Source organism: Heloderma suspectum, chromosome 5 (assembly GCF_057233095.1).
Source record: "Heloderma suspectum isolate Gila_16-S chromosome 5, 16-S_ref, whole genome shotgun sequence".
Classification (NCBI taxonomy): domain Eukaryota; kingdom Metazoa; phylum Chordata; class Lepidosauria; order Squamata; family Helodermatidae; genus Heloderma; species Heloderma suspectum.
Window position 1 is genome coordinate 207,543,072 of NC_139462.1, and position 26,363 is coordinate 207,569,434.

A 26,363-nucleotide genomic window follows, 5' to 3' on the forward strand; every position below is an offset into this window, starting at 1 on the left:
CAGCCTAATTTCATCTCTGTAATGCAACATGCCTCCCTGAACATTCTTTTCCAGGATCAAATTCTTTTTTGCCCCCAGCCTGTTAATGAGTGAGTTTGCTGAAGGCTGCTTATCATATTTTCCTCATTTTGAAATTTCTGCATCACTACAATTTGCCTTTACCAAACTCCATCTCAATTAAAAAAAAAAAAAAAAAACTCAGTAGCTGCCACAGCTTATCCCCGTTCTTCACTGTCCACAGGCAAGGCATAATTAATTTCCATTCTCTCATAGCCTGCTTGAGAGAATGTTCGAGTTTCAAACACTAGTACTTCCACCTTCCTCAGTACCAGCGAAGAATAAGCACAATTATTTATAGTGACCTCAGTATACGTGATAGGAATAGATCAATTTCAACCCATGCAACTCAGCAGAACTTCCAGATACTCTGGTTGTCCTAATGCCAGTGGTATTTATTCCTCAAACTGTAGTGGTCTCTAGCAATGGATTCAGATGTGGGCAGGACTAAGACTTAGGACTGGTTGTTATATACATGTTCATTACCTGATGACTGCAACAAGTGATGACTTATGTATGTAGATTGGTCATAACAGATCTGACACAACAAATGGAACTGTCATGCCACCGCATATCCCTTCAAATGTAATGTTTTCCAGCCTGGTGTTCTGATCACGCTGTTTTACTGTCCTGCAATTCCACATCACAGCCTTTACCTTGTTGTATCTAAATCACCTCTCCCTGTCTTTAAACTCTTGATATGCTGTCTGCCACACCCCTAAAATATGTTGTGTTTACAGCCATAGCTAGATGCTGCTTCCCTAACCTCCAAGGAGCTTCCAAAGTGCCCAGCTGTTATATGGCTTCTACAACCTTTGATGTCTAAGTTGCAGAGACATCAAAGTTTCTTGCTGCTCTGAGCTCCCTTTGAAGCTGGGCCATCTCTGCATTTTTCTGTGACTCCCAGAGGGCACTCTAGAACCTCTGGGATAGCATTTCCCCCTGGACACAGTCATGGGCCAATCATTTGGATCTTCTCCTGGAGCGGGGCTACTCTGCTCTACCAGAGCAAACCAGGTTAGTGGCAGTAAAACAGGGTTCTTAGTGAGTTCCTCCAAGCTTCCTTCCTTTTAAAGAATAAGGTTTTTTTCCTTACTTCTCCCTACTCCCACCCCACTACATCTCCAGAATAGGGACATACAGTGGGACCAATGAAGGTGCAAGTTTTTCTTGAAGAAGCTGCAACCATGTTCAATGGCTGCATGGGAGTGTTGTTAATTATATAACACTAATATATTTGAAAATGCAGATTGGATTGTTTTGTTCATTTTTATTCTCTCCATATGAATAATCACTCTAAACAACGAAAGAGGGTTCACGACCACGAACCAGACAGAGAGTTAGTATAACTGAGTCATCAGATCAACCACAGTTTAAACCATCACTTTCAGGGCTGCAGATACAAATTACTAAAGCACCTGGTAGGTACAATATATCATGTGCACTCTCAAGAGTGTCCCTTATGTTGGGTTGTACATGTGCTTTAAGAGATGGAGAGACGGTGTGAGTGCCTTCCTGCTCAAGTCTCTTCTAACCACTATGTGAGCAGGTGCTATGGAGAACACTTCTATTCTGCAACAACTTTTTGCTGCGGCCTTAGTGTGTTTGTTTCTCTTCTTCTCTATTGTAACTTTTTTTCTACTTGTCAGAATGTTAGCCTTCATTTTCCTTTCCTTTTGAGGAGTTAGGGTTTTTTCTGCATCACATGCAGTGGCTGTCCTTCAGCAAATGCTGTTCTTGTGGGGAAATGCTCCCCACTACTGACTGCCATGACATCTGCTTCTTCTGCCTGAATGAGTCCTACAAAGTTGACTCCTGCCCACACCAAGCTGACAAGGCAGAATTGCTATATTCAGTTTTAGGCTTCAAGGTGAAGAGTGGGCTTTGGTGGTGGCAGGACCTGAATCCCTTCACTAGCCCCCTGAAATGGCCTCAATGTCTTCCTTAGTTCTGTTGTTGGTTTCTATTACATTTCATCTTCTGTCTTCAGTGTCAAAGCACTTTACTTGTGCTACTTCGGGACTGAAGTCTACCCTGTACTGGAAGAATAGCAGGACCTGGATTTAGAAATGAATTGCAAGAAAAAGAAGCACTCTTGTGCTCATCAGTTGATATTCAACACTGTCATTGGCATCCATTGGTGTTCAGCTGGTCTCTGTTTAGACCACTTCTAACTTGGTGACCAATGAGACTTTGCCTGAGGTACTCTTAAATCAGAGGTGTGGAACCTCTTTCAGCCCAAAGACCTAATTCAATTTCAGAGAAGCTGTCAGGGGCCACATTCCAGTGGTAGGCAGTGCCAAAGACCCCACCCCCCGCATTCAGTGAATATCGGAGGAGGTAGAATCCCCATTTCTCTATAAAATGTGTGTGGGGCAATAGGGTGCCCTTGAGCATGTGTTTTAAAGAGGAATGGGACTAATAATACACCCAAGTACAGTTCGCATTATCCAGAGATTTCCTCAAAGATGATTTGGAGGAATACCCTATAACAGGGGTGGGGAACTTACCTTACACAAAAGTACATCAAATACAAACAGAACACATATGAGCTGTGGTGGAGGGAGGGGGGATCCCTGAAAATCAGGTGGAGGTACCTTCCATGACTCAAGCTCTCAGCAAAGGAGATCGTTACCTTGTTGTGGTGCTGGAGCTTGAGCACTTCAATGACGTCATGAGCTAAACCATGAAGGGACACCCAAGGGACACCCAAGACGGGAAGGTCATGGCAGAGAGGTAAGACTAAATATGATCCCTGGGGAAGGAAACGGCAACCCACCCCAGTATTCTTGCCGTGAAAACTAAATGGATCAGTACAACCAGAGATATGTCGGTATACCATTGGAAGATGGGACTCCCAGGTCGGAAGATGGTCAAAATGCTACTGGGGAGGAACAGAGGATAAGTTCAACTAGCCCCAGATGTGATAATGCAGCTAGCTCAAAGCTGAAAGGACAGCTAGCAGCCGATGGTACTGGTGGTGAACGACAAATCCGATGTTCTAAAGATCAACACACCATAGGAACCTGGAATGTAAGATCTATGAGCCAGGGCAAATTGGATGTGGTTATTGGGGAGATGTCAAGATTAAATATAGACATTTTGGGCGTCAGTGAACTGAAATGGACTGGAATGGGCCACTTCACATCAAATGACCACCAGATCTACTACTGTGGACAAGAGGACCACAGAAGAAATGGAGTAGCCTTCATAATTAATAATAAAGTGGCTAAAGCAGTGCTTGGATACAATCCAAAAAATGACAGAATTATTTCAATTCGAATTCAGGGTAAGCCATTTAACATCACAGTGATCCAAATATACGCCCCAAGCACAGATGCTGAAAAAGCAGAAGTAGATCAGTTCTATGAGGAACTGCAGCACCTACTGGATAGTACGCCAAAAAAAGATGTTACTTTCATTACAGGAGACTGGAATGTTAAGGTGGGTAGTCAAACGACACCTGGAATTACAGGCAAGCATGGTCTGGGAGAACAAAATGAAGCAGGACATAGGCTGATAGAATTTTGCCAAGACAACTCACTGTGCATAACAAACACTTTCTTCCAACAACCTAAGAGATGACTTTATACATGGACTTCACCAGATGGTCGACACCGAAATCACACTGACTACATCCTTTGTAGCCAAAGGTGGCGGACATCTATGCAGTTGGTAAAAACAAGACCTGGAGCTGATTGTAGTTCAGATCATGAACTTCTTATTGCACAATTTAGAATCAGACTAAAGAGAATAGGGAAGACCCACAGATCAGTTAGATATGAGCTCACTAATATTCCTCATGAATATGCAGTGGAGGTGAAGAATAGATTTGAGGGACTAGATTTAGTAGATAGGGTCCCGGAAGAATTATGGACAGAAGTTCGCAACATTGTTCAGGAGGCGGCAACAAAAAAGTCCCAAAGAAAAAGAAAACCAAGAAGGCAAGATGGCTGTCTGCTGAGACACTGGAAGCAGCCCAAGAAAGAAGGAAAGCAAAAGGCAACAGTGATCAGGGGAGATATGCCCAATTTAATGCAGAATTCCAGAGGCTAGCCAGAAGAGATAAGGAATTATTTTTAAACAAGCAATGCGCGGAAGCGGAAGAAGATAATAGAATAGGAAGGACAAGAGACCTCTTCCAGAAAATCAGAAACATCGGAGGTAAATTCCAGGCAAAAATGGGTATGATCAAAAACAAAGATGGCAAGGACCTAACAGAAGCAGAAGAGATCAAGAAAAGGTGGCAAGAATATACGGAAGATCTGTATAGGAAGGATAATATCGGGGAGAGATTTGACGGTGTGGTCAGTGAGCTAGAGCCAGACATCCTGAAGAGTGAGGTTGAATGGGCCTTAAGAAGCATTGCTAATAACAAGGCAGCAGGAGATGACGGTATCCTAGCTGAACTGTTTAAAATCTTGCAAGATGATGCTATCAAGGTGATCCATACCATATGCCAGCAAATTTGGAAAACACAAGAATGGCCACCAGATTGGAAAAAACCAACTTATATCCCCATACCAAAAAAGGGAAGCACCAAAGAATGTTCAAACTATCGAGCAGTGGCACTTATTTCACATGCCAGTAAGGTAATGCTCAAGATCTTGCAAGGTAGGCTCCAGCAATTCATGGAACGAGAATTCCCATATGTACAAGCTGGGTTTAGAAAAGGCAGAAGAACTAGAGACCAAATTGCCAATATCTGCTGGATAATGGAGAAAGCCAGGGAGTTTCAGAAAAACATCTATTTCTGTTTTATTGACTATTCTAAAGCCTTTGACTGTGTGGATCATAACAAATTGTGGCAAGTTCTTGGTGGGATGGGGATACCAAGTCATCTTGTCTGCCTCCTGAGGAATCTGTATAATGACCAAGTAGCAACGGTAAGAACAGACCACGGTTCAACGGTCTGGTTTAAGATTGGGAAAGGAGTATGGCAGGGTTGTATACTCTCACCCTACCTATTCAACCTGTACGCAGAACACATCATGCGACGTGCTGGGCTTGATGAAGCCAAGGCTGCAGTTAAAATCGCTAGAAGAAACATTAACAATCTCCGATATGCAGATGATACCACTTTGATGGCTGAAAGTGAGGAGGAGCTGAGGAACCTCATGACGAAGGTGAAAGAAGAAAGTGCAAAAGCTGGGTTGCAGTTCAACCTCAAAAAAACCAAGATTATGGCAACCAGCTTGATTGATAACTGGCAAACAGAGGGAGAAAACGTGGAGGCAGTGACAGACTTTGTCTTTCTAGGTGCAAAGATTACTGCAGATGCTGACTGCAGCCAGGAAATCAGAAGATGTTTACTTCTTGGGAGGACGGCAATGACAAATCTTGATAAAATAGTGAAGATCAGAGACATCACACTGACAACAAAGGTCCACATAGTTCAAGCAATGGTATTCCCCGTAGTAACCTATGGCTGCGAGAGCTGGACCATAAGGAAGGCTGAGCGAAGGAAGAGAGATGCTTTTGAACTGTGGTGCTGGAGGAAAATTCTGAGAGTGCCTTGGACTGCAAGAAGATCAAACCAGTCCATACTCCAGGAAATCAAGCCAGACTGCTCACTTGAGGGAATGATATTAAAGGCAAAACTGAAGTACTTTGGCCACATAATGAGAAGACATGATACCCTGGAGAAGATATTGATGCTAGGGAAAGTGGAAGGCAAAAGGAAGAGGGGCCGACCAAGGGCAAGATGGATGGATGATATTCTGGAGGTGACAGACTCGACCTTGGGGGAGCTGTGGGTGGCAACAGCCGACAGGAAGCTCTGGCGTGGGCTGGTCCATGAAGTCACGAAGAGTCGGAAGCGACTGAACAAATAAACAACAAACCTTCCATGAGCAGACGCCTTCCATCACACAAAGCAGATCCTAGATCGAACTCATAATATTAGGGAAAGTATCAGCTGAAGTTGAAAAATCTCACTAAGGCTGCAACCTTGTACCCAGTTGCCTTGGAGTAAACCCATTAAACTCAATGGGACTTACTTCTGAGGAAAATAGGAAACTGCCTTATACTGAGTTGTCCATCTAGCCCAATATTCTTCACACTGACTTGCAGTGCCTCTCCAGGGTTTCAGGCAGGAATTTTCTCAGCCCTACCTGGAGATGCCGGTGATTGAACCTCGGACCTTGTGCATGCAAAACATGTGCACTCCCGTGATATGTATGTATAGGATTGCCTACATATATGGTATATATATAGATATGTATAGGATTGCACTAATTGCTAATTACCATCATACAATATTTTCTGGCTCTAGCACAGTGCCATCACATGTAAAGAAAGTCCTATTTGAATTTTCCAGAAGATGAAGTACCAATAAAATACTATTGTACAGCAATTTTCTCTTATATCTAAAAAAGCTGTGAAATGACATCCTAGCCTAAAAACAAAAGACCAAACTTCTTCTGCCATGTTATCTTGCAAAGCCACATTCCTTTTAACTTATAAAGCACTGCCTGTTCATTAAATTTAATTCCTATAGCTGTTGCAACTGCCAAATGGGATCTCTCTCAGCCCAAGCTAATAATAGTAATAATATAGTAATACAAATTTATATTGGTCTCTATACCAGAGGACCCCTTCATTGATCACTGCCTTGTTGTGGCAAAGGGGCTTGCGTAACTCAGTGAAGCCATAAGCTGTGCCGTGCAGGGCCACTCAAGACGGACAGGTCATGGCAGAGAGTTCTGACAAAATGTGGTCCACTGGAGAAGGAAATGGCAACCCACTCCAGTATTCTTGCCAAGAAAACTCCATGGAACGTATCACAAGGCTAAAAGAGATGATGCCGGAAGATGAGCCCCTCAGGTCGGAAGGTGTCCGATATACTACTGGGGAAGAGCAGAGGGTATTTCCAAGTAGCGCCAGAAAGAGTGAAGCGGCTGGGCCAAAGCCGAAAGGACACTCAGCTGTGGATGTGTCTGGCAGTGAAAAGAAAGTCCGATGCTGTAAAGAACAATATTGTTTGTAAGATCAGTGAATCAAGGTAAGCTGGAGGTGGTCAAACATGAGATGGCAAGATTGAACATCGACATCTTGGGAATCAGCGAACTAAAATGGACAAGCATGGGTGAATTTAATTCAGGTGACCATTATATCTACTACTGTGGGCAAGAACCCTTTAGAAGAAATGGAGTAAGAAATGGAGTAGCACTCATAGTCAACAAAAGGGTGGGGAAAGCAATACTGGGGTACAATCTCAAAAATGACAGAATGATCTCAGTATGAATCCAAGGCAAACCATTCAACATCACAGTAATTCAAGTCTATGCCCCAACCACTGAGGCCAAAGAAGCTGAGGTTGATCAGTTCTATGAAGACCTACAACTAGGGATGGCGGAGAATTTCTCCACGAATCTTTGGGAGGCCGAGCGCCGAGGCATTCGGCCCCCCGAAAGTGTTGGGGAAATTCTCCGCCGGCCCCCCGCCCCCCCCGGGACGGGACTTACCGTGGCTGAATGTCCCTCTCGGCGGCGGGTCCCGGTGGCGGTTCGGCGGCGTTTCGTCGGGGGCGGGGGCGGCGGCCTGTCTCCTGACCGGCTGCCGCCGCCGCCATTACAAAATAAAAAAGTAAAAAAACACACACACACACACCCGTGATAGGCTACGTGACGATTTACGTAGCCTATCACGGCTAGATTTCCAAAGTCAGCCGTGATAGGCTACGTAAATCGTCATGTAGCCTATCACGGGTGACTTTGGGGAAAAAAAAAAAAGCGCGTACGCAAATGGCGGCGGCCCATGGGCGCCGCCATTTGCGTTCCTTATTTTCGCCGTAGTCTACCACTTAAATATAGCATTCCCTTATTTTCGCCGTAGTCTACGTAAATCTTTACGTAGACTAGACGTGCCAAAATAAGGAACGCAAATGGCGGCGCCCATGGCGCCCAAGTTGCGCACGCGCTTTTTTTTCCCCCCAAAGTCACCTGTGATAGGCTACATGACGATTAATGTAGCCTATCACGGCTGACTTTGGAAATCTAGCCGTGATAGGCTACGTTAATCGTTACGTAGCCTATCACGGGTTTTTTTTCTCTTTTCACTTTTTCTTTCGCGGCCGGGGAGATGGGGCGCTTCTCTGCGGCCTGAATTTCGGCCGGGTGAGGCGGGGCGCCTCCCCCCCCGGCCTGAATTTTGGCCAGGCGAGGCGGGGCGCCTCCCCCCCCTCGCCTGAACTTCGGGGGGAGAAGCAAAGCGCCTCCCCCCCACTGCGAAGCAAGCTGCGGGACAAGGTAAGTCCCTTTCATATATCCCTACCTACAATACCTTCTAGAACTAACACCAAAAAAAGATGTCCTCTTCATCAGAGGGGATTGGAATGCTAAAGTAGGAAGTCAAGAAATCACCGGGATAACAGGCAAGCATGGCCTTGGTGTACAAAATGAAGCAGGACAAAGGCTAATAGAGTTTTGCCAAGAGAATACGCTGATCATAGCAAACACTCTTTTCCAACAGCACAAGAGGCGACTCTACACATGGACATCACCAGATGGTCAATATGGAAATCAGATTGATTATGTCCTTTGCAGCCAAAGATGGAGAAGCTCTATACATTCAGTAAAAACAAGACCTGGAGCTGACTGTGGCTCAGATCATGAGCTGTTTCTTGCAGAATTTCGGCTTAAATTGAAGAACGTAGGGAAAACCACTAAACCATTCCGGTATGACCTAAATCATATCCCTTATGAATATACAGTGGAGGTGAGGAATAGATTTCAGGGATTAGACCTGATAGACAGAGTGCCTGAGGAACTATGGATGGAGGTCCGTAACATTGTTCAGGAGGCAGCAACAAAATCCTTCCCAAAGAAAAAGAAATGCAAGAAAGCCAAGTGGCTGTCTGAGGAGGCTTTACAAGTAGCTCACGAAAGAAGGGAAGCGAAAAGCAAGGGAGAAAGGGGAACATATATCCAACTGAATGCAGAGTTCCAGAGAATAGCAAGGAGAGACAAGAAGGCCTTCTTAAATGAACAATGCAAAGAAATCGAGGAAAACAATAGAATGGGAAAGACTACAGATCTTTTCCAGAAAATCGGAGATCTCAAGGGAACGTTTTGTGCAAATACAGGCATGATAAAGGACAAAGAAGGCAGGGATCTAACAGAAGCAGATGAGATTAAGAAGAGGTGGAAAGAATACACAGAAGAATGATACAGGAAAGATCTGAATGTCCCTGATAGCCATGATAGTGCGGTCACTGAACTTGAGCAGGACATCCTCGAGAGCGAAGTCAAGTGGGCCTTAGGAAGCATGACTAACAACAAAGCTAGCGGAGATGACAGTCTTCCATCTGAGCTATTTAAAATCCTAAAAGATGATGCTGTTAAAATGCTGCACTCAATATGCCAACACATTTGGAACACTCAACAGTGGCCACAAGATTGGAAAAGATCAGTTTACATTCCAATTCCAAAGAAGGGCAATGCCAAAGAGTGTTCAAACTACCGTACAATTGCACTCATTTCACATGCCAGCAAGGTGACGCTCAAAATCCTACAAGCTAGGCTTCAGCAGTATTTGAACCAAGAACTATCGGAAGTACAAGCGGGGTTTCAAAGAGGCAGAGGAACTAGAGATCAAATCGCCAACATTCGCTGGATCATGGAGAAAGCAAGAGAATTCCAGAAAAACGTCTATTTCTGCTTATTGTCTACGCTAAAGCTTTTGATTGTGTGCATCACAACAAACTGTGGCAAATTCTTCAAGAGATGGGAGTACCAGACCACCTTACCTGTCTCCTGAGAAACCTGTACGAGGGTCAAGAAGCAACAGTAAGAACCGGACATGGAACAACCGATTGGTTCAAAATTGGGAAAGGAGTACAACAAGGCTGTACATTGTCACCCTGCTTATTTAACTTCTATGCAGAGTACATCATGAGAAATGCCGGGTTGGATGAATCACAGGTCGGAATTAAGACTGCCGGGAGAATTATGAACAACCTCAGATACGCAGACGATACCACCCTAATGGCAGAAAGCGAAGAGGATCTAAAGAGCCTCTTGTTGAGGGTGAAAGTGGAGAGTGCAAAAGCTGGTTTGAAACTCAACATTAAAAAAAATTAAGATCATGGCATCTGGCCCCATCACTTCCTGGCATATAGAAGGGGAAGAAATGGAAGCAGTGACAGATTTTATTTTCTTGGGCTGCAAGATCACTACAAACGGTGACTGTAGCCATGAAATTAAAAGACGCTTGCTCCTTGGGAGGAAAGCTATGGCAAACCTAGACAGCATAGTAAGAAGCAAAGACATCACCTTGCTGACAAAGATTCGTATAATCAAAGCTATGGTTTTCCCAGTAGCAACGTATGGCTATGAGAGCTGGACTATAAGGAAGGCTGAGCACCGAAGAATTGATGCTTTCGAACTGTGGTGCTGGAGAAGACTCTTACGAGTCCCCTGGACTGCAAGGAGGTCCAATCAGTCCATCCTAAAGGAAATCAACCCTGAGTGCTCATTGGAAGGACAGATACTGAAGCTGAAGCTCCAATATTTTGGCCACCTAATGCGAAGAGAAAACTCCCTGGAAAAGACCCTGATGCTGGGAAAGATTGAAGGCAAAGGGAGAAGGGGACAGCAGAGGATGAGATGGCTAGATAGCATCACCGATGCAATGAATATGAACTTGAGCACACTCAGAGAGAGAGCGGAGGACAGGAAGGCCTGGCGTGCTATGGTCCATGGGGTCACGAAGAGTCGGACACGACTTAACGACTGAACAACAACAACAATGCCAGAGCACATTCCATTTAAACCAAAAAAATACAACACAATAATATAAAGTCAGTAATTACACATTAAATAAACTACTAATCAAAATGTTAACTACTTACAACCAATCAGTTAAAAGAACCGACCAATTTGAAACCCAATTACAAACCGATTGTTCCTTACCCCATACACTAACACCTACGGCTCTGACTTGAACAAATAAGTTTTCAAGCCTTGTCTAACTTTGTCCAGCTCTGGTTCCATAGGGAGGTGTAAAGGGAGAGAGTTCCACAATTATGGGGCAAGATGAGAAATATCCCAGAGCCTAGAGTTTGCCATCTTAGTCCAAGGAACCACGAGAAGTCCAGGATCTGCAGGCCAAGTTATCCTAAGAGGAGCATGCCACACTCCACCAAATAACTGAGAAGGGAAAAATGCAGGGCCTTTAAAGTCAAGACAAGGAGTTTAAAATGGGTCCTTGCTCTGACAGGCAACCAATGCAATGCCCTGCGATAGTGGGAAACATGGGAACACTGGGGCAAATCTAATACAGCACTTACAACACTGTTCTGTACTAGAATAAGTGCCAGATGACTGGAGGAGGGCTAATGTCCCTATAAAAAGGAGGAACCTGGGAACTACAGACCAGTCAGTCTGACATCAATCTCTGGGAAAATTCTGGAGCAGATGATAAAGCAATCAGTCTGTAAGCACCTTGAAAACAATGCAGTGATTACTCGAAGCCAACATGGATTTGTCATGAACAAATCATGCCAGACAAATCTGATCTCATTTTTTGATCAGGTAAACCTTCCTTCAGGACCGTGGGAATGCTGTGGACATAATATACCTTGACTTCAGCAAAGCTTTTGACAAAGTGCCCCATGATATCCTGATGAGCAAACTAGCTCAAAGTGGGCTAGATGAAACATCGATCAGGTGGATCCACAGTTGGCTACAGAATTGTATCAAAAAGTGCTTATGAATGGGATCTTCTCAAACTGGGGAGAGGTAATGAGCGAGGTACCGCAGGGCTCAGTCCTGGGCCCAGTGCTCTTCAACATTTTTATTAATGACTTGGAGGAGGAGGTGCAGGGAATGCTGATCAGATTTGCAGATGACACAAAATTGGGCAGGATAGCTAATACCTTGGAAGACAGAAACAGAATTCAAAGTGGTCTTGATAGACTGGAGCTCTGGGCAGAAAACCACAGAATGAAATTTACTAGGGATAAATGCCAAGTTCTGCACCTAGGAAAAAGAAACCAAATGCACAGTTACAAGATGGGGGATACTTGGCTCAACAACACTACAAGCGAGAAGGATCTTGGAATCACAAGCTGAATATGAGCCAACAATGTGATGTGGCTGCAAAAAAGGCCAATGCTCTTTTGGGCTGCATTAATAGAAGCATAGTTTCCAAATCCTGGGAAGTACTAGTTCCCCTCTACCCAGCAATGGTTAGGCCTCATCCGGAGTACTGTATCCAGTTCTGGGCACCGCAGTTTAAGAAGGATGCAGACAAGCTGGAGAGGGTTCATAGGAGGACAACAAAGATGATCAGGGGATTGGAAACGAAGCCCTATGAGAAGAGACTGAAAGAACTGGGCATAATTAGCCTTGAGAAGAAAAGACTGAGGGGAGATATGATAGCGCTCTTCAAGGACTTGAAAGGTTGTCACAGAGAGGAAGGCCAGGATCTCTTCTCAATCATCCCAGAGTGAAGGACACGGAATAAAGGGCTCCAATTATAGGATGCCAGATTCTGGCTGAACATCAGGAAAAACTTCCTGACTATTAGAGCAATACAACAATAGAACCAATTACCTAGGGAGGTGGTGGGCTCTCCCACACTGGAGGCATTCAAGATGAGGCTGGACAGGAGAGCCAGGGCCTGCAGGAGAAGCCGCCACCACGGGGAAGAGGCGTGCCTGCTGCTGCTGGGCCTGCTGCTGCCGCCACCACCGCCACCACCACCAGCAGGCCTTCCCTGTAGACTTCTGCCTGGCAGAACGCCAGTCCCTGCAGGACCAGGCCCCCAGGTACCGAGCCAGCTGTGCTGCTCCACCTGCCCCTCCCTGGAGGGGCTACATAAGCTGGCTGGCTGAGGTGGCCTGGGAGAGCCAGGGCCTGCAGGAGAAGCCACCACCACCACCACCGGGGAAGAGGCGGGCCTGCTGCTGCTGCTGGGCCTGCTGCCGCTGCCGCCACCGCCGCCACCGCCGCCACCACCACCACCAGGCCTTCCCTGTGGACTCCTGCCTGGCATTATTTTTAGGGGATTTTTAATTGTTTTTGTTTGTTTGTTTTTTGTTTTGTTTTTTCTGGGGGATTTTGTTGTGTTTTTAGGGGTGGGTAGCCTGCCTGATAGGCGGGAGCGAGGGGGCATGTATCCACCTGATGGAGGCAGTGGGGGGAGTGTTGGGGGCCAGAACATACCGAGGCTGGGCGGCAGGCGCTGGCGGAGCGCTACGGGCAGGCCATGCCAGATAAGGGGAACAAGGGAGAGATGTGTAGTATCTGTCCCCTGCTCCAGGTCTGTCCAGAGCCAAAGGATGGCTGGGGGAGGCGTGACCCCATCTTCTGGCCTTCGTTTGCTGCTCTGCAATGCCAGGTCTGTTACCCAGAAATCCTCCCTCATCCATGACATGATCCTGGATGAGGGTGCAGACCTGGCATGTATTACGGAGACCTGGCTGGCCAAGGCTGCTGCTCCAACCCCTGCAGCCATGTGTCCAGCCGGATTTTCGTATGCACAGCAGCCGAGGGCTGGGGATCGGGGAGGGGAAGTGGCTGTTATCTACTGAGAGTCCTTGGTCTTCACCAGACCCCCTCTCCGGGAGACCAAGGTTGTTGAGTGCATGTACTGGAGGTTGGGCCCGAAGGGCAGTCTGGGGATTCTGCTCGTGTACTGTCCACCCCGCTGCACAACTGACTCCCTGGCCGAGGTGCTTGAGGTGGTCTCTGATGTGCGTGTACAGTCCCCTAACTTATTGGTGTTGGGGGACTTCAACGTACATTCAGAGGCCATCCTCACAGGAGCACCTCGGGACTTCATGGAGACCATGGCCTCCTGGAAGCTGCACCATATTCTAACTGGGCCCACCCATGTAGCCGGTCATGCACTAGACCTTGTGTTTGTTTCTGGAGAAGCGGGGAGTGATCTGGAAGTCGGGAGTATATCCACCACCCCCTTGTCATGGTCAGATCACTATCTGGTGACGTTGGCCTTCTCGGTTCCACAACCCCTCCGCAGGGGTGGAGGACCCATTAAAATGGTCCGCCCCAGGCGTCTTATGGATCCAAATGGATTCCTGAACGCGCTTGGGGATTCTCTGGGGCATGCCAACGGCCACTCGGTCGAGACCCTGGTGGGTGGCTGGAATGGCGCAATCACTGGGGCATTAGATCAGGTGGCTCCGAAATGCCCTCTCCCCCTGAACAGGGCTCGGACTGCACCATGGTTCAGTCCGCGGTTACGAGCTCTGAAACAGGAGGTGAGACGGCTAGAGCGCCGGTGGCGGACGTCTCGCTCCAAAGACGATCAGACACGGGCTAGAGCTGTATCTTCAGCCTATCACGTGGCGGTGAAGGCAGCAAAAAAGGAATATTATGCAGCCTCTATCGCGTCTGCAGAGTGCTGTCCCAGGAGGCTGTTCCAAGTGGTCCGGAGCCTGGTCGGTCCTGTGGCTCCGGAACCACTGGAGCATTCTAAGGCCTCCTGTGAGGCCTTGGCAAGGCACTTTGCAGATAAAATTGATCAGATTAGGTGTGTTACTCTGCACGCTGTGGATACAGTTAGTGAGCAAGAGGCGGCCTGTGGCAAACCGGTTTTGTGGGATCGGTTCTAGCTTCTTCCTCCTGATGAAGTGGACAAGGTGCTTTCATCTGTAAGGCCGACCACCTGCTTACTAGATCCTTGCCCATCTTGGCTCATTATGGGCTGCAGAGAGAGACTGGGTGAGGGGATCAGGGCGGTGGTGAACGCCTCCCTTGAGGAGGGAGTGATGCCATCAGCCCTCAAGGAGGCAGTGATAAGACCGCTCTTAAAGAAGCCCTCCTTTGATCCTCAAGTTCTGAACAACTTTTGCCCAGTATCAAATCTGCCATTTTTGGGCAAGGTGATTGAGCAGGTGGTGGCAAGGCAGTTGAAGGCACACTTGGAAGAAACTGATTATCTAGACCCATTTCAGTCGGGCTTCAGGCTTGGGCATGGGACAGAAATGGCCTTGGTCGCCTTGGTAGATGATATGAGGAGGGCTCTGGATAGGGGTGAATGCTCCTTCCTTGTTCTCCTTGACCTCTCAGCGGCTTTTGATACCGTTGACCACGGTATCCTCCTGGACCGCCTGGAGGGGTTGGGCATTGGAGACACCGTATTGCGGTGGTTCCGGTCCTTCCTCTCCAGCAGGTACCAGAAGGTAGCACTGGGAGAGGAGGTTTCGGACCCGTGGCCACTCACTTGTGGGGTGCCACAGGGTTCCATCCTCTCCCGATGCTATTTAATATCTATGTGAATCCGCTGGGGGCTATCATCAGTAGGGTTGGCGGAGAATTTCTCCCCGAAACTTCGGGGGGCCAAGTGCCAACGTGTTCGGCCCCCCGAACAAGTTTCGGGGAGAAATTCTCCACCCCCCCGCCCCCCCCCCTGGGATGGGACTTACCTTTGGCGAATGTCCCTCCCGGCGGCGGGTCCGGCTGGCGGTTCGTCGGGTCTTCGTCCGGGGCGGGAGCGGCAGCTGGTCTTTCAACCGGCTGCCGCCGCCGCCGCCATTCCAATAAAAGAAAAAAAAAAAACGCCCCCGTGATAGGCTACGTGACGATTAACGTAGCCTATCACGGCTAGATTTGCAAAGTCAGCCGTGATAGGCTACGTAAATCGTCATGTAGCCTATCACGGGGGCGTGTTTTTTTTTTTTTAACTGTTTAGTTTACGGCCAGGCGAGGCGCCTCCTCCCCGGCCTGAATTTCGGCCGGGCGAGGCAGGAAGCCTCCCCCCCCACCCTGAACTTCGCGGGGGGAGGAGCGAAGCGCCTCCCCCCCACCGCGAAAAGCTTCGAGGACAGGTAAGCGACTTTCGTGCACCCCTAATCATCAGGAGGTTTGGGGTGCGGTGTCATCAATATGCGGATGACACGCAGCTCTACCTCTCGTTCAAATCATTTTGGACTCCCAGCTGTCCATGGAGGCTCAGGTGTCAGCTGTGAGCTGGACAGCACTGTATCAACTCCATCTGATACGGCAGCTGCGCCCCTTCCTTCCCGACCATCTGCTCCCATCGGTAGTACATGCCCTGGTCTCCTCTCGTTTAGACTACTGTAATGCGCTCTACGTGGGGTTACCCTTGAAGACGATTCGGAAGCTGCAGCTGGTACAGAACGCGGCAGCTCGCCTGATTAAAGGCAGCCACTGGCGAGATCACATCACTCCAGTGCTGAAGGAGTTGCACTGGTTACCAGTTGTTTTCCGGGCCAAATTCAAGGTGTTGGTTTTGTCCTTTAAAACCCTATATGGTTCTGGCCCAGCCTATCTTAAGGAGTGCCTCCAGCAGCACCAGACAGGCCGCTTAACAAGATCAGCCTCGGATGGCCTTCTCTCTGTCCCATCAGCCAGGACAGCTAGACTGGTGGGGACGAGGGAGAGGGCCTTTTCTGTGGTGGCCCCCACTCTGTGGAACTCCCTCCCTAGGGAACTCCATCATGCCACCTCCTTAATGAGCTTCCGTCGTGCATTAAAAACGTGGTTGTTCAGGCAGGCATTTGGGGTGGGTTAGGGTATTTTAGCAAATGTTTTTATTTTATTTATTATTTATTTTATTTATTTCATTTCAATAAAATTGAAATACAATAAAATACAATAAAAGTATTGTAGAATTTCATTGTTTTAAACTCTTTTATTGTATGCTGTACATCGCCCAGAGTGGCTGGGTGACCAGCCAGATGGGCGATTAATAAATTTAATAATAAATAATAAATAAATAAATCTGTCAGGGATGCTTTGACTTGGATTCCTGCATTGAGCAGGGGGTTGGACTCGATGGTTTTGTAGGCCCCTTGTAACCCTACTATTCTATGATTCTATGAATAAGAGGATGGAGTGAAGAAGAAGGAAGACCTGCCAGGTGGCTATCACAGTAACCAAAGCAGGAAACAACCAGGGCGTGAACAAGAAGCCCCTCCGTCTCGAGGGTCAGGAACAATCTGGTGAATGTTCACAAGATGAAAACTACGTACCCTGGCTGTCACAGTCACAAAGGAGCAAAGTGACAGCCGATCATCTACTAGAACCCTGAGATCCATGGCCTCTGAGATGGGGGTCACCAGACAGCACTAATACGTGGGCCCTACAAAAATAGTGAAATCCTTCAACCTCACCCGGGTTTTACAACAGAAGTGAATGCCCCACCCACCCACTTCGTCATTTACAACGACTGGCATTGCTTTCCTTCTGTCCAAATCGTAGTTAACTGTAGAAGTAGGCATGGCATTCTCTTGATGTCAGGAAGACCTAAAATTCCTTGAACAGGACATATTCCCTGCTCATTAATTATAGTAGAATAAATACAACAGGAATGTGGCTATGGCCTCTGTATCTAAGTGGATAAAAACTTTTATTCTAGAAGCTTCTAAAAGTTCAGGGGAAGTTTCCCCAGCTCAGGTAATGGCCCACTCTGCATGGGGAGCAGCAACTTGCTGGCCTCTGTAACTTGGACTTCCACACATTTGTTCATGAGACACTGTAAGATAGATGCTCTTTCTTCCACAGAAGCTGCTTTTGGATACAACAGAGTAGGCTATCCTAGATTACTTCTTTGTGATGCTTGAGAGGCTCTGATTGTCTTTCCTGTGAGAATGCTTTTCTGCTATAACTCAGTAATGTGCCCCTTCCTAAATTTGGGAGCTAAACAGCTTTTTAATATGTCTCATATATAACTAAAAGAACAGTCTACTGGGTTCTTATTGTTTGAATTGTTATTGTTTGGTTTGTCATATGGTGCAATTTCAGTCACACATGTGAACTGAAGAATCAAACCTATACCAAAGAGGTGTGGAAGGGAAGGAGGTGGCGGGGGAGGAGGAATAACAGAGGCAGAACTGAGGAGGTGTAAACATTTGGTTTGTTTATTATTTGTAGAATGGTAGATCCTTTGGGAATCTGGTTTATTGGAGAGGATCAAGGGTACCCTTTATATTGTTTTTGCTTCTCAAATTAAATTCTCTATTTTTGAGATTTGGATTTTTTTCAGATCTACCATGTAGGGCACAATCCTATCAGGGTAGGTGGCCGCCTACGAACTTGGAGGTGACCACCTATCCATTGCAGGGAAGGAAAAGTGCGGAAGAGATCATCCCCTCTGCACTTCAGCCGCCCTGCATTTACGGCTAGACAGCCGATTTCAGCTGTCGAGCTGCGGGACCTTGGCGCGTGGGAAGCGGGTTGTAGGATGTGTTTCCAGCATTTCCGACTTCCCCGCCCTGACTCGTCCCCAGGAATGCCCCATTTTTGCCACTCCGCACTCCTCTTCCGAGTGTGGAGTGCAGGGCCGTTCCGCCCTGCCTGTGAGGCAGCGCGGGAGGGGTGGAGGTCAGTTCTCAGGGAACTAACCTATCCTCCTATGGCCATCTAGCCACTGACTAGTGGCCACAGGATTGCTCCCTCCATGTCTTTTTTTTAGTGTTTATTGTTTTGAAGATTCTTGGCTGGGAAGACTCTAGGAGGAGGCAGGACACTCTTCCTTCCTTTCTTTGCTACAAGTCTGCTAATTACACTGACCAGTGTACCACAACTCAAGTCATTTTGGAGTGGTACTGTAGATAACGGAAAGAACAAATCATAGATAAGGACTCAGCTAGCCGTCCTAGGAAATTCTAGGGAATCATTTCTTAAATATCAGTGTACTGTATAGTAGGTCTTAGAGGGAAAAAATAGCTGTATCATCTAATAATTTTATATGTATATGTTTTGTCTCCACTGATCAATGTAGTGGTTAGAAGAATCAAGCCTGATCTTACTTTAGTAAGTCACAGAAGAACAGAAGCAGAATCTGATACTTCAGTTAAGGAGCAGCATGAAAATTTTTTAAGTAAGGCTGTAATCTTACGCATACTTTTTATTTGAGCCTGATTTTATATTGTAGGTCTTGCTTCTGAATAAAGATACATAGAATTTGGATGCAGAACATAAATTGCTAGACTATTTCCTAAATTTATTTTGTTACAGTGCAGAATTTAACATTAGTCTTTGTTGTCTCTGTGCAATCACATATAGACCTGCGCAGAGCCTTGATTAGGAATCTTCTATAGCTGAGGAATTTTTGGCAGGTGGTCACTGGCAACATCGGTGGTCTCAGATCTGTTCTGGAAATGGGGCATGCTGCAAATTTACCAGGTCAGACAACACCAAGTGCCAGTTCTTCTGCAGCAGGGCTGGTGTGCATTCAGATTCCCTAAGCCTAGGCAATGCATTTTTGTATCACTGGAACAGTCCACTTCTTTACCTTTCCCACCTTTTCTCCTCCTCACCAAGATTCTGGCAAAATAAGATTGGACAGGGCAAACTGCCTACTGATCACCCCATGGTGGCCAAGGCAACGCTGGTTCACTCTTCTTCTCCGCTTGTGTTGCAGGGAGTATGTTTGCCTTCCATCGCTCCCGAACTTACTGACTTACGGATCTGGCCATGCTATGCATGACAGTGTGGAGGATTCGGTGATGTTTCCCTCTGCCCTTATTCCTGGGTCTGTTCAGAATGTGCTAGACACAGCAAAGAAACCAGCTACATAGAAACCTTATGCTCATAAGTGGGCGTGTTTTGCCAGTTTTGCAACTCTTCATGGATTTGATCCTGTTTGGTGCTAGTTGCAGCAAGTTTTGCAGTTTCTCTTTTTGTCAGGGTTGCCTCTGATCATATAGAGTGCCAGAGCAGTTCAGATTCTGAGGAAGAGCTGCAACATGTGGGGGAGGAACTTTCCCAGGCTTCAGAGGCACAGCTGCATGGAGAGGCCCTCCCTTCACACATCCCTGTGAGTGATAGCGAACAGGGGGAGGTGAGGGAAGGATAACCTGAAGTCTTAGACGCAAGGCACAGACACAGGCACAAGCAGGAAATTGCAGGGGCTGAACTTAGGCGCTCTGCCCAATTGGCTTGGCATCAACAGCTGCATCTAGAGGGGTCACGGGAGAGGGGGAGAGTTTCACCTCCCACCCCTTAAGTTAAGAGAGTTTGCAGCCTTTTCCCAAATGGAGACCAACTTTCGTAGCTCCCCTTTGAACTCCTTGAAGGCTTTTCCTTTGTAGTCTGTGAGTCTCTAGCAGTTTGCATCTGTATGCCTCATTAGGGTAAATGGAATTAAAGCCTTGGAAATGCAGCCTCCTGTCTGAGTGTTGATTTGACTATTGGAGTTTTCAGCAGGGCAAAAGGGGAATCCTGACACCTTTTCTATCATGATAAAAAAAATCTTTTTCTTCTTTAAAGGCTTATTTAGACACTATTTCGGCATCTCATCTCCCAGTGGATGGGATATTGGGTTTCTCCCACCACCTAGTCAAACAGTTCCCGAGGGGAGTCTGAAATGTTGCTGCTCCAGTTCAGAAATCTGTTCAGCAATGGAGCCTGTCGGTTGTGTTACAGGCTCTGTCTACTAAACCATTTGAACATTTAGCTTCCAAAGACCTCATCTACTGTCTTGGAAGATGGCTTTTGTGGTTGTTGTGACATCTGCTTGGTGGTCTTCTAGCAAGCTTTGTGTGCTGCATGTGGATCCACCTCATATGACTTCTCACCGTGACAAGGTGGTACTTTGACCGGATGTTACATTTCTCCCAAAAGTTGTTTTGGATTTAAACCAGGACATTATATTACCTGCTTTCTTTCCTTCACTGTTTGCAACACTTGAAACCACTGTCCTCCCTTGGAAGTTTGTCATGTGTTGGCCTTCTACAAATCTCATACACAACGGTTTTGCAAATCCTCTCATTTGTTTTTTCTGATATGAGTGTTCGCATAAAGGCCTGCCAGTGTCATCTCAGAGATTAGTGTCTTGGATTGTCAAACTGGCTTAAAAATTATCAGGTCTTCACCTTTTGGATTCAATCTGTGCACATTCCACTAGGGCAGTGGCAACATCAATATTGTTTGCAAGGGTTGTCCCTCTACCAGGAATGTGGCAGGTGGCTACCTGATCCAAGCTGTCTACTTTCATCACTCACTATAGACTGGATGTCCATGCTAAGGCTGACAGTTCTTTCAGGCATGCTGTCCTATTGCCAGTTGTACAATAGAGCTTGCTACTTGCCCATATGTGTGATGTACAGAGACCATGAAGGAGAAAGACCTGTAACTTACCTGTAACTGTAGATCTTCAAGTGGCCATCTGGGCATTCACACAATTCACGCAAGGTCCCCCCTTCAATGTCTAAATGAGGTTTCCTTTGGTTCCAAGGTTGCATTTGGCAGTCTCAAGGACCTGAGGGAATAAGTGGGAACCTGCTAGGATGGTGGTGGTGTGGTGGGGGGGCCCTGCCAAAAATTCCTCAGCTATAGAAGGATCCTGCTGTGCGCATGTGCAGAGCCCATATGTATGAATGTGCAGATGACCACTTGAAGAACTACAGTTACAGGTAAGCAACCTGTCTTTGTTCTGTTGCTTTGTGTCTGTGTATTGCCTATCTGCATTTGTGCAAAATTCTATAAGAAATTAGTTGGTTAGAAGAATCATTCCTGATTATATTTCAGCAGGTCACAGAAGAGCAGAAGTAGAATTTGATACTTCAGTTGAGGAGCAGCAGGAAAAAAAACTAAGTAAGGCTGTAATCTTGGGCATACTTTTTCTTTGAACCTGATTGAGCATTATGGGTCTTGTTTTTGAGTAAAAATGCAAAAGATTAGGATGCAGAGCATAAATTCTTAAGACTATTTATTTCCTAAATTTCTTTTGTTACACTGCAGAATTTAACATTGTTCTATTGTTTTGCGCCTGTCTGTTGCCTATCTGCATTGGTTCAGAACTGTGTGAGAAAATGATTCTTGATAATTATGAATTTTGAAGGAAATGGGGACTGTGTATGATACTTCCTAAAGCAATAATTCTTTTATACCTCTAAGTCAGAGATGTATAACCCATGGACTGTGGCCCACATGTGCCAAAACTTTAAGTATGGTCCACCATGGGTGGCCTGACATCCCCTACCACCACTGCCACTGAATCCCCCTGCCAATTTCCCTCCTTTTAAAAAAAAATTACAGCTATGTTTCTGCTACTGCTGCTTCTGCATGTTGGTTTGACCACACACCCTGGCTTGAAGCAGCCTCTCCACTGCCAACGTTGTGACCACCATTGCTGCTGAGTTGCTTCTGAGAAGACACTCTAGCTGTGCTCTTAGAGGGCCCTCAGTGTGCTAGCCAGGAGATATTCTGGCTGCTACTCCCAGAGGGCTGTATGACTCCTGCCTCTGAGTGTGGAAGCCAGTGTGTCTGCTGGAACATTCTCTGGCAGCCTTTCTCAGAGGGTTCTAATAGTACTGCCCTCTGAGTGCTGTTGCTGGTATGTGTATATGTGTGTGTGTGTGCACACGTGGATATGTACGGAGGTCCTGAGGCAGCATCAAATGAGGTCCTTGGGGCTGAAAAGGTTGTGCACCCCTGCTCTAAGTTAAGTATATTATCCAAAACGTCAGTCTCCAGCCAGAAAGCTTAATACCACCATAAAAAACTGTGGATCAACAAATCTTTGGATGGCTTCAGAAGGCATGATATACTAGTAGTAAATTTAAGGGACATGGCATGTAGCATTCATCCACATATTTATCACATGCAAAATATGTCATATTCATGCTCAAGCCCTTGTTTAACTTCTCTGTATTATTTGGAAGGGCCAACCAGTCTGTGATTATCACACAATCAGTAGTTTATGTCCCATGTGAAATGGGGACATCATGTGGTAATAAACTTCGAAGACATTATGTACATTCAAGCATAGCCTTTATTTTGCCTATGTAGTTGCTCCACTATTATGCATTTATACGAAGCTATTGGGATGAGGGTTTATTTGTACATTTAACCTGATAAGTGAAGAATGATCCATTTGCACAAACCACAACAGGCAGTATATACTACCACTTGCACAAGGGGCTGCTATGTGGTTACAGGAAAATCCACTGTATCCTGCTGCAGGAAGCGTGTGTACATACAGTGTGTACACCAGTCAGCAGAATCGCAAGCACAGAAGGCTCATAGTACCAAACCCCCAAATGGTGTAGTCAGGACTGACAGTGCCAATGATCATTTGACAGGGAAAGAAGGAGCACCAGGAGCTTAGTTGTAAATGTAATTCTGTGGGTAAATATTAATGATACTACTAAAGGGCCACATATTTTGATACGTAAAACATACTTAGGCAATTGAAATAACACATGCAATAATTACATTGGGTTGGATCCAGATTTAGGGTGTGTAACTGGGCTGGCCCCTTCATGGATCACTGCCTTGTTGCGGCGAAGGGGCTTGCGTAACTCAGTGAAGCCATAAGCTGTGCCGTGCAGGGCCACCCAAGACGGACAGGTCATGGCGGAGAGTTCTGACAAAATGTGGTCCACTGGGGAAGGAAATGGCAACCCACTCCAGTATTCCTGCCAAGAAAACCCCATGGAACGTATCACAAGGCTAAAAGAGATGACGCCGGAAGATGAGCCCCTCAGGTCGGAAGGTGTCCAATATACTACTGGGGAAGAGCAGAGGGTATTTCCAAGCAGCGCCAGAAAGAGTGAAGTGGCTGGGCCAAAGCCGAAAGGACACTCAGCTGTGGATGTGTCTGGTGGTGAAAAGAAAATCTGATGCTGTAAAGAACAATATTGTTTAGGAACCTGGAATGTAAGATCAATGAATCAAGGTAAGCTGGAGGTGGTCAAACATGAGATGGCAAGATTGAACATCGACATCTTGGGAATCAGCGAACTAAAATGGACAGGCATGGGCGAATTTAATTCAGGTGACCATCATATCTACTACTGTGGGCAAGAATCCCTTAGAAGAAATGGAGTAGCACTCATAGTCAACAAAAGGGTGGGAAAAGCAGTACTGGGGTACAATCTGAAAAATGATAGAATGATCTCAGTACGAATCCAAGGCAAACCATTCAACATCACAGTAATTCAAGTCTATGCCCCAACCACTGATGCCGAAGAAGCTGAGGTTGATCGGTTCTATGAAGACCTACAACACCTTCTAGAACTAACACCAAAAAAAGATGTCCTCTTCATCATAGGGGATTGGAATGCTAAAGTAGGAAGTCAAGAAATCACCGGGATAACAGGCAGGCATGGCCTTGGTGTACAAAATGAAGCAGGACAAAAGCTAATAGAGTTTTGCCAAGAGAACACACTGATCATAGCAAACACTCTTTTCCAACAACACAAGAGACGACTCTACACATGGCCATCACCAGATGGTCAATATCGAAATCAGATTGATTATGTCCTTTGCAGCCAAAGATGGAGAAGCTCTATACAGTCAGTAAAAACAAGACCTGGAGCTGACTGTGGCTCAGATCATGAGCTTCTTGTTGCAAAATTTCAGCTTAAATTGAAGAACGTAGGGAAAACCACTAAACCATTCAGGTATGACCGAAATCATATCCCTTAAGAATATACAGTGGAGGTGAGGAATAGATTTCAGGGATTAGACCTGATAGACAGAGTGCCTGAGGAACTATGGACAGAGATCCGTAACATTGTTCAGGAGGCAGCAACGAAATCCATCCCAAAGAAAAAGAAGTGCAAGAAAGCCAAGTGGCTGTCTGATGAAGTTTTACAAGTCGCTGAAGAAAGAAGGGAAGCAAAAAGCAAGGGAGAGAGGGGAAGATATATCCAACTGAATGCAGAGTTCCAAAGAATAGCAAGGAGAGACAAGAAGGCCTTCTTAAATGAACAATGCAAAGAAATCGAGGAAAACAACAGAATGGGAAAGACTAGAGATCTCTTCAAGAAAATCGGAGATCTCAAGGGAACGTTTTGTGCAAAGACGGGCATGATAAAGGACAAAGAAGGCAGGGACCTAACAGAAGCAGATGAGATTAAGAAGAGGTGGAAAGAATACACAGAAGAACTATACAGGAAAGATCTTCATGTCCCTGTTAGCCATGATAGTGCAGTCACTGAACTTGAGCCGGACATCCTAGAGAGTGAAGTCAAGTGGGCCTTAGGAAGCATTAGTAACAACAAAGCTAGCGGAGATGACAGTATTCCAGCTGAGCTATTTAAAATCCTAAAAGATGATGCTGTTAAAGTGCTGCATTCAATATGCCAACAAATTTGGAACACTCAACAATGGCCGCAAGACTGGAAAAGGTCAGTTTACATTCCAATTCCAAAGAAGGGCAACGCCAAAGAGTGTTCAAACTACCGCACAATTGCGCTCATTTCACATGCCAGCAAGGTGATGCTCAAAATCCTACAAGCTAGGCTTCAGCAGTATGCGAACCGAGAACTACCGGAAGTACAAGCGGGGTTTCGAAGAGGCAGAGGAACTAGAGATCAAATCGCCAATTTTTGCTGGATCCTGGAGAAAGCAAGAGAATTCCAGAAAAACGTCTATTTCTGCTTCATTGACTACGCTAAAGCCTTTGATTGTGTGGATCACAACAAACTCTGGCAAATTCTGAAAGTGATGGGAGTACCAGACCACCTTACCTGTCTTCTGAGAAACCTGTACGAGGGTCAAGAAGCAACAGTAAGAACCAGACATGGAACAACCGATTGGTTCAAAATTGGGAAAGGAGTACGACAAGGCTGCATATTGTCGCCCTGCTAATTTAACTTCTATGCAGAGTACATCATGAGAAACGCCGGGTTGGATGAATCACAGGTCGGAATTAAGATTGCCGGGAGAATTATCAACAATCTCCGATATGCAGACGATACCACCTTAATGGCAGAAAGTGAAGAGGATCTAAAGAGCCTCTTGTTGAGGTTGAAAGAGGGGAGTGCAAAAGCTGGTTTGAAACTCAACATTAAAAAAACAAAGATCATGGCATCTGGCCCCATCACTTCCTGGCATATAGAAGGGGAAGAAATGGAAGCAGTGACAGATTTTACTTTCTTGGGCTCCAAGATCACCACAGATGGTGACTGTAGCCATGAAATTAAAAGACGCTTGCTCCTTGGGAGGAAAGCTATGGCAAACCTAGACAGCACAGTAAGAAGCAGAGACATCACCTTGCTGACAAAGGTCCGTCTAATCAAAGCTATGGTTTTCCCAGTAGCAACGTATGGCTGTGAGAGCTGGACTATAAGGAAGGCTGAGCGCCGAAGAATTGATGCTTTCGAACTGTGGTGCTGGAGAAGACTCTTACGAGTCCCCTGGACTGCAAGGAGGTCAAATCAGTCCATTCTAAAGGAAATCAACCCTGAGTGCTCATTGGAAGGACAGATACTGAAGCTGAAGCTCCAATATTTTGGCCACCTAATGCGAAGAGAAAACTCTCTGGAAAAGACCCTGATGCTGGGAAAGATTGAAGGCAAAAGGAGAAGGGGACGGCAGAGGATGAGATGGCTAGATAGTATCACCGATGCAATGAATATG

At 46.1% G+C, this 26,363-nt stretch overlaps 1 protein-coding gene across 1 annotated transcript in view; it reads left to right on the forward strand.

The window, feature by feature from the left end:
- The window catches only part of CCDC7 (coiled-coil domain containing 7), a 360,733-nt gene that overhangs the window by 321,762 nt on the left and 12,608 nt on the right, over nucleotides 1-26,363 (forward strand). The window contains exons 66-68 of the mRNA XM_084859830.1: nucleotides 1,370-1,478; nucleotides 18,772-18,870; nucleotides 21,522-21,587. Coding sequence (XP_084715956.1) covers nucleotides 1,370-1,478; nucleotides 18,772-18,870; nucleotides 21,522-21,587 — 274 coding nt within the window. The remainder of the gene's footprint in view (nucleotides 1-1,369; nucleotides 1,479-18,771; nucleotides 18,871-21,521; nucleotides 21,588-26,363) is intronic.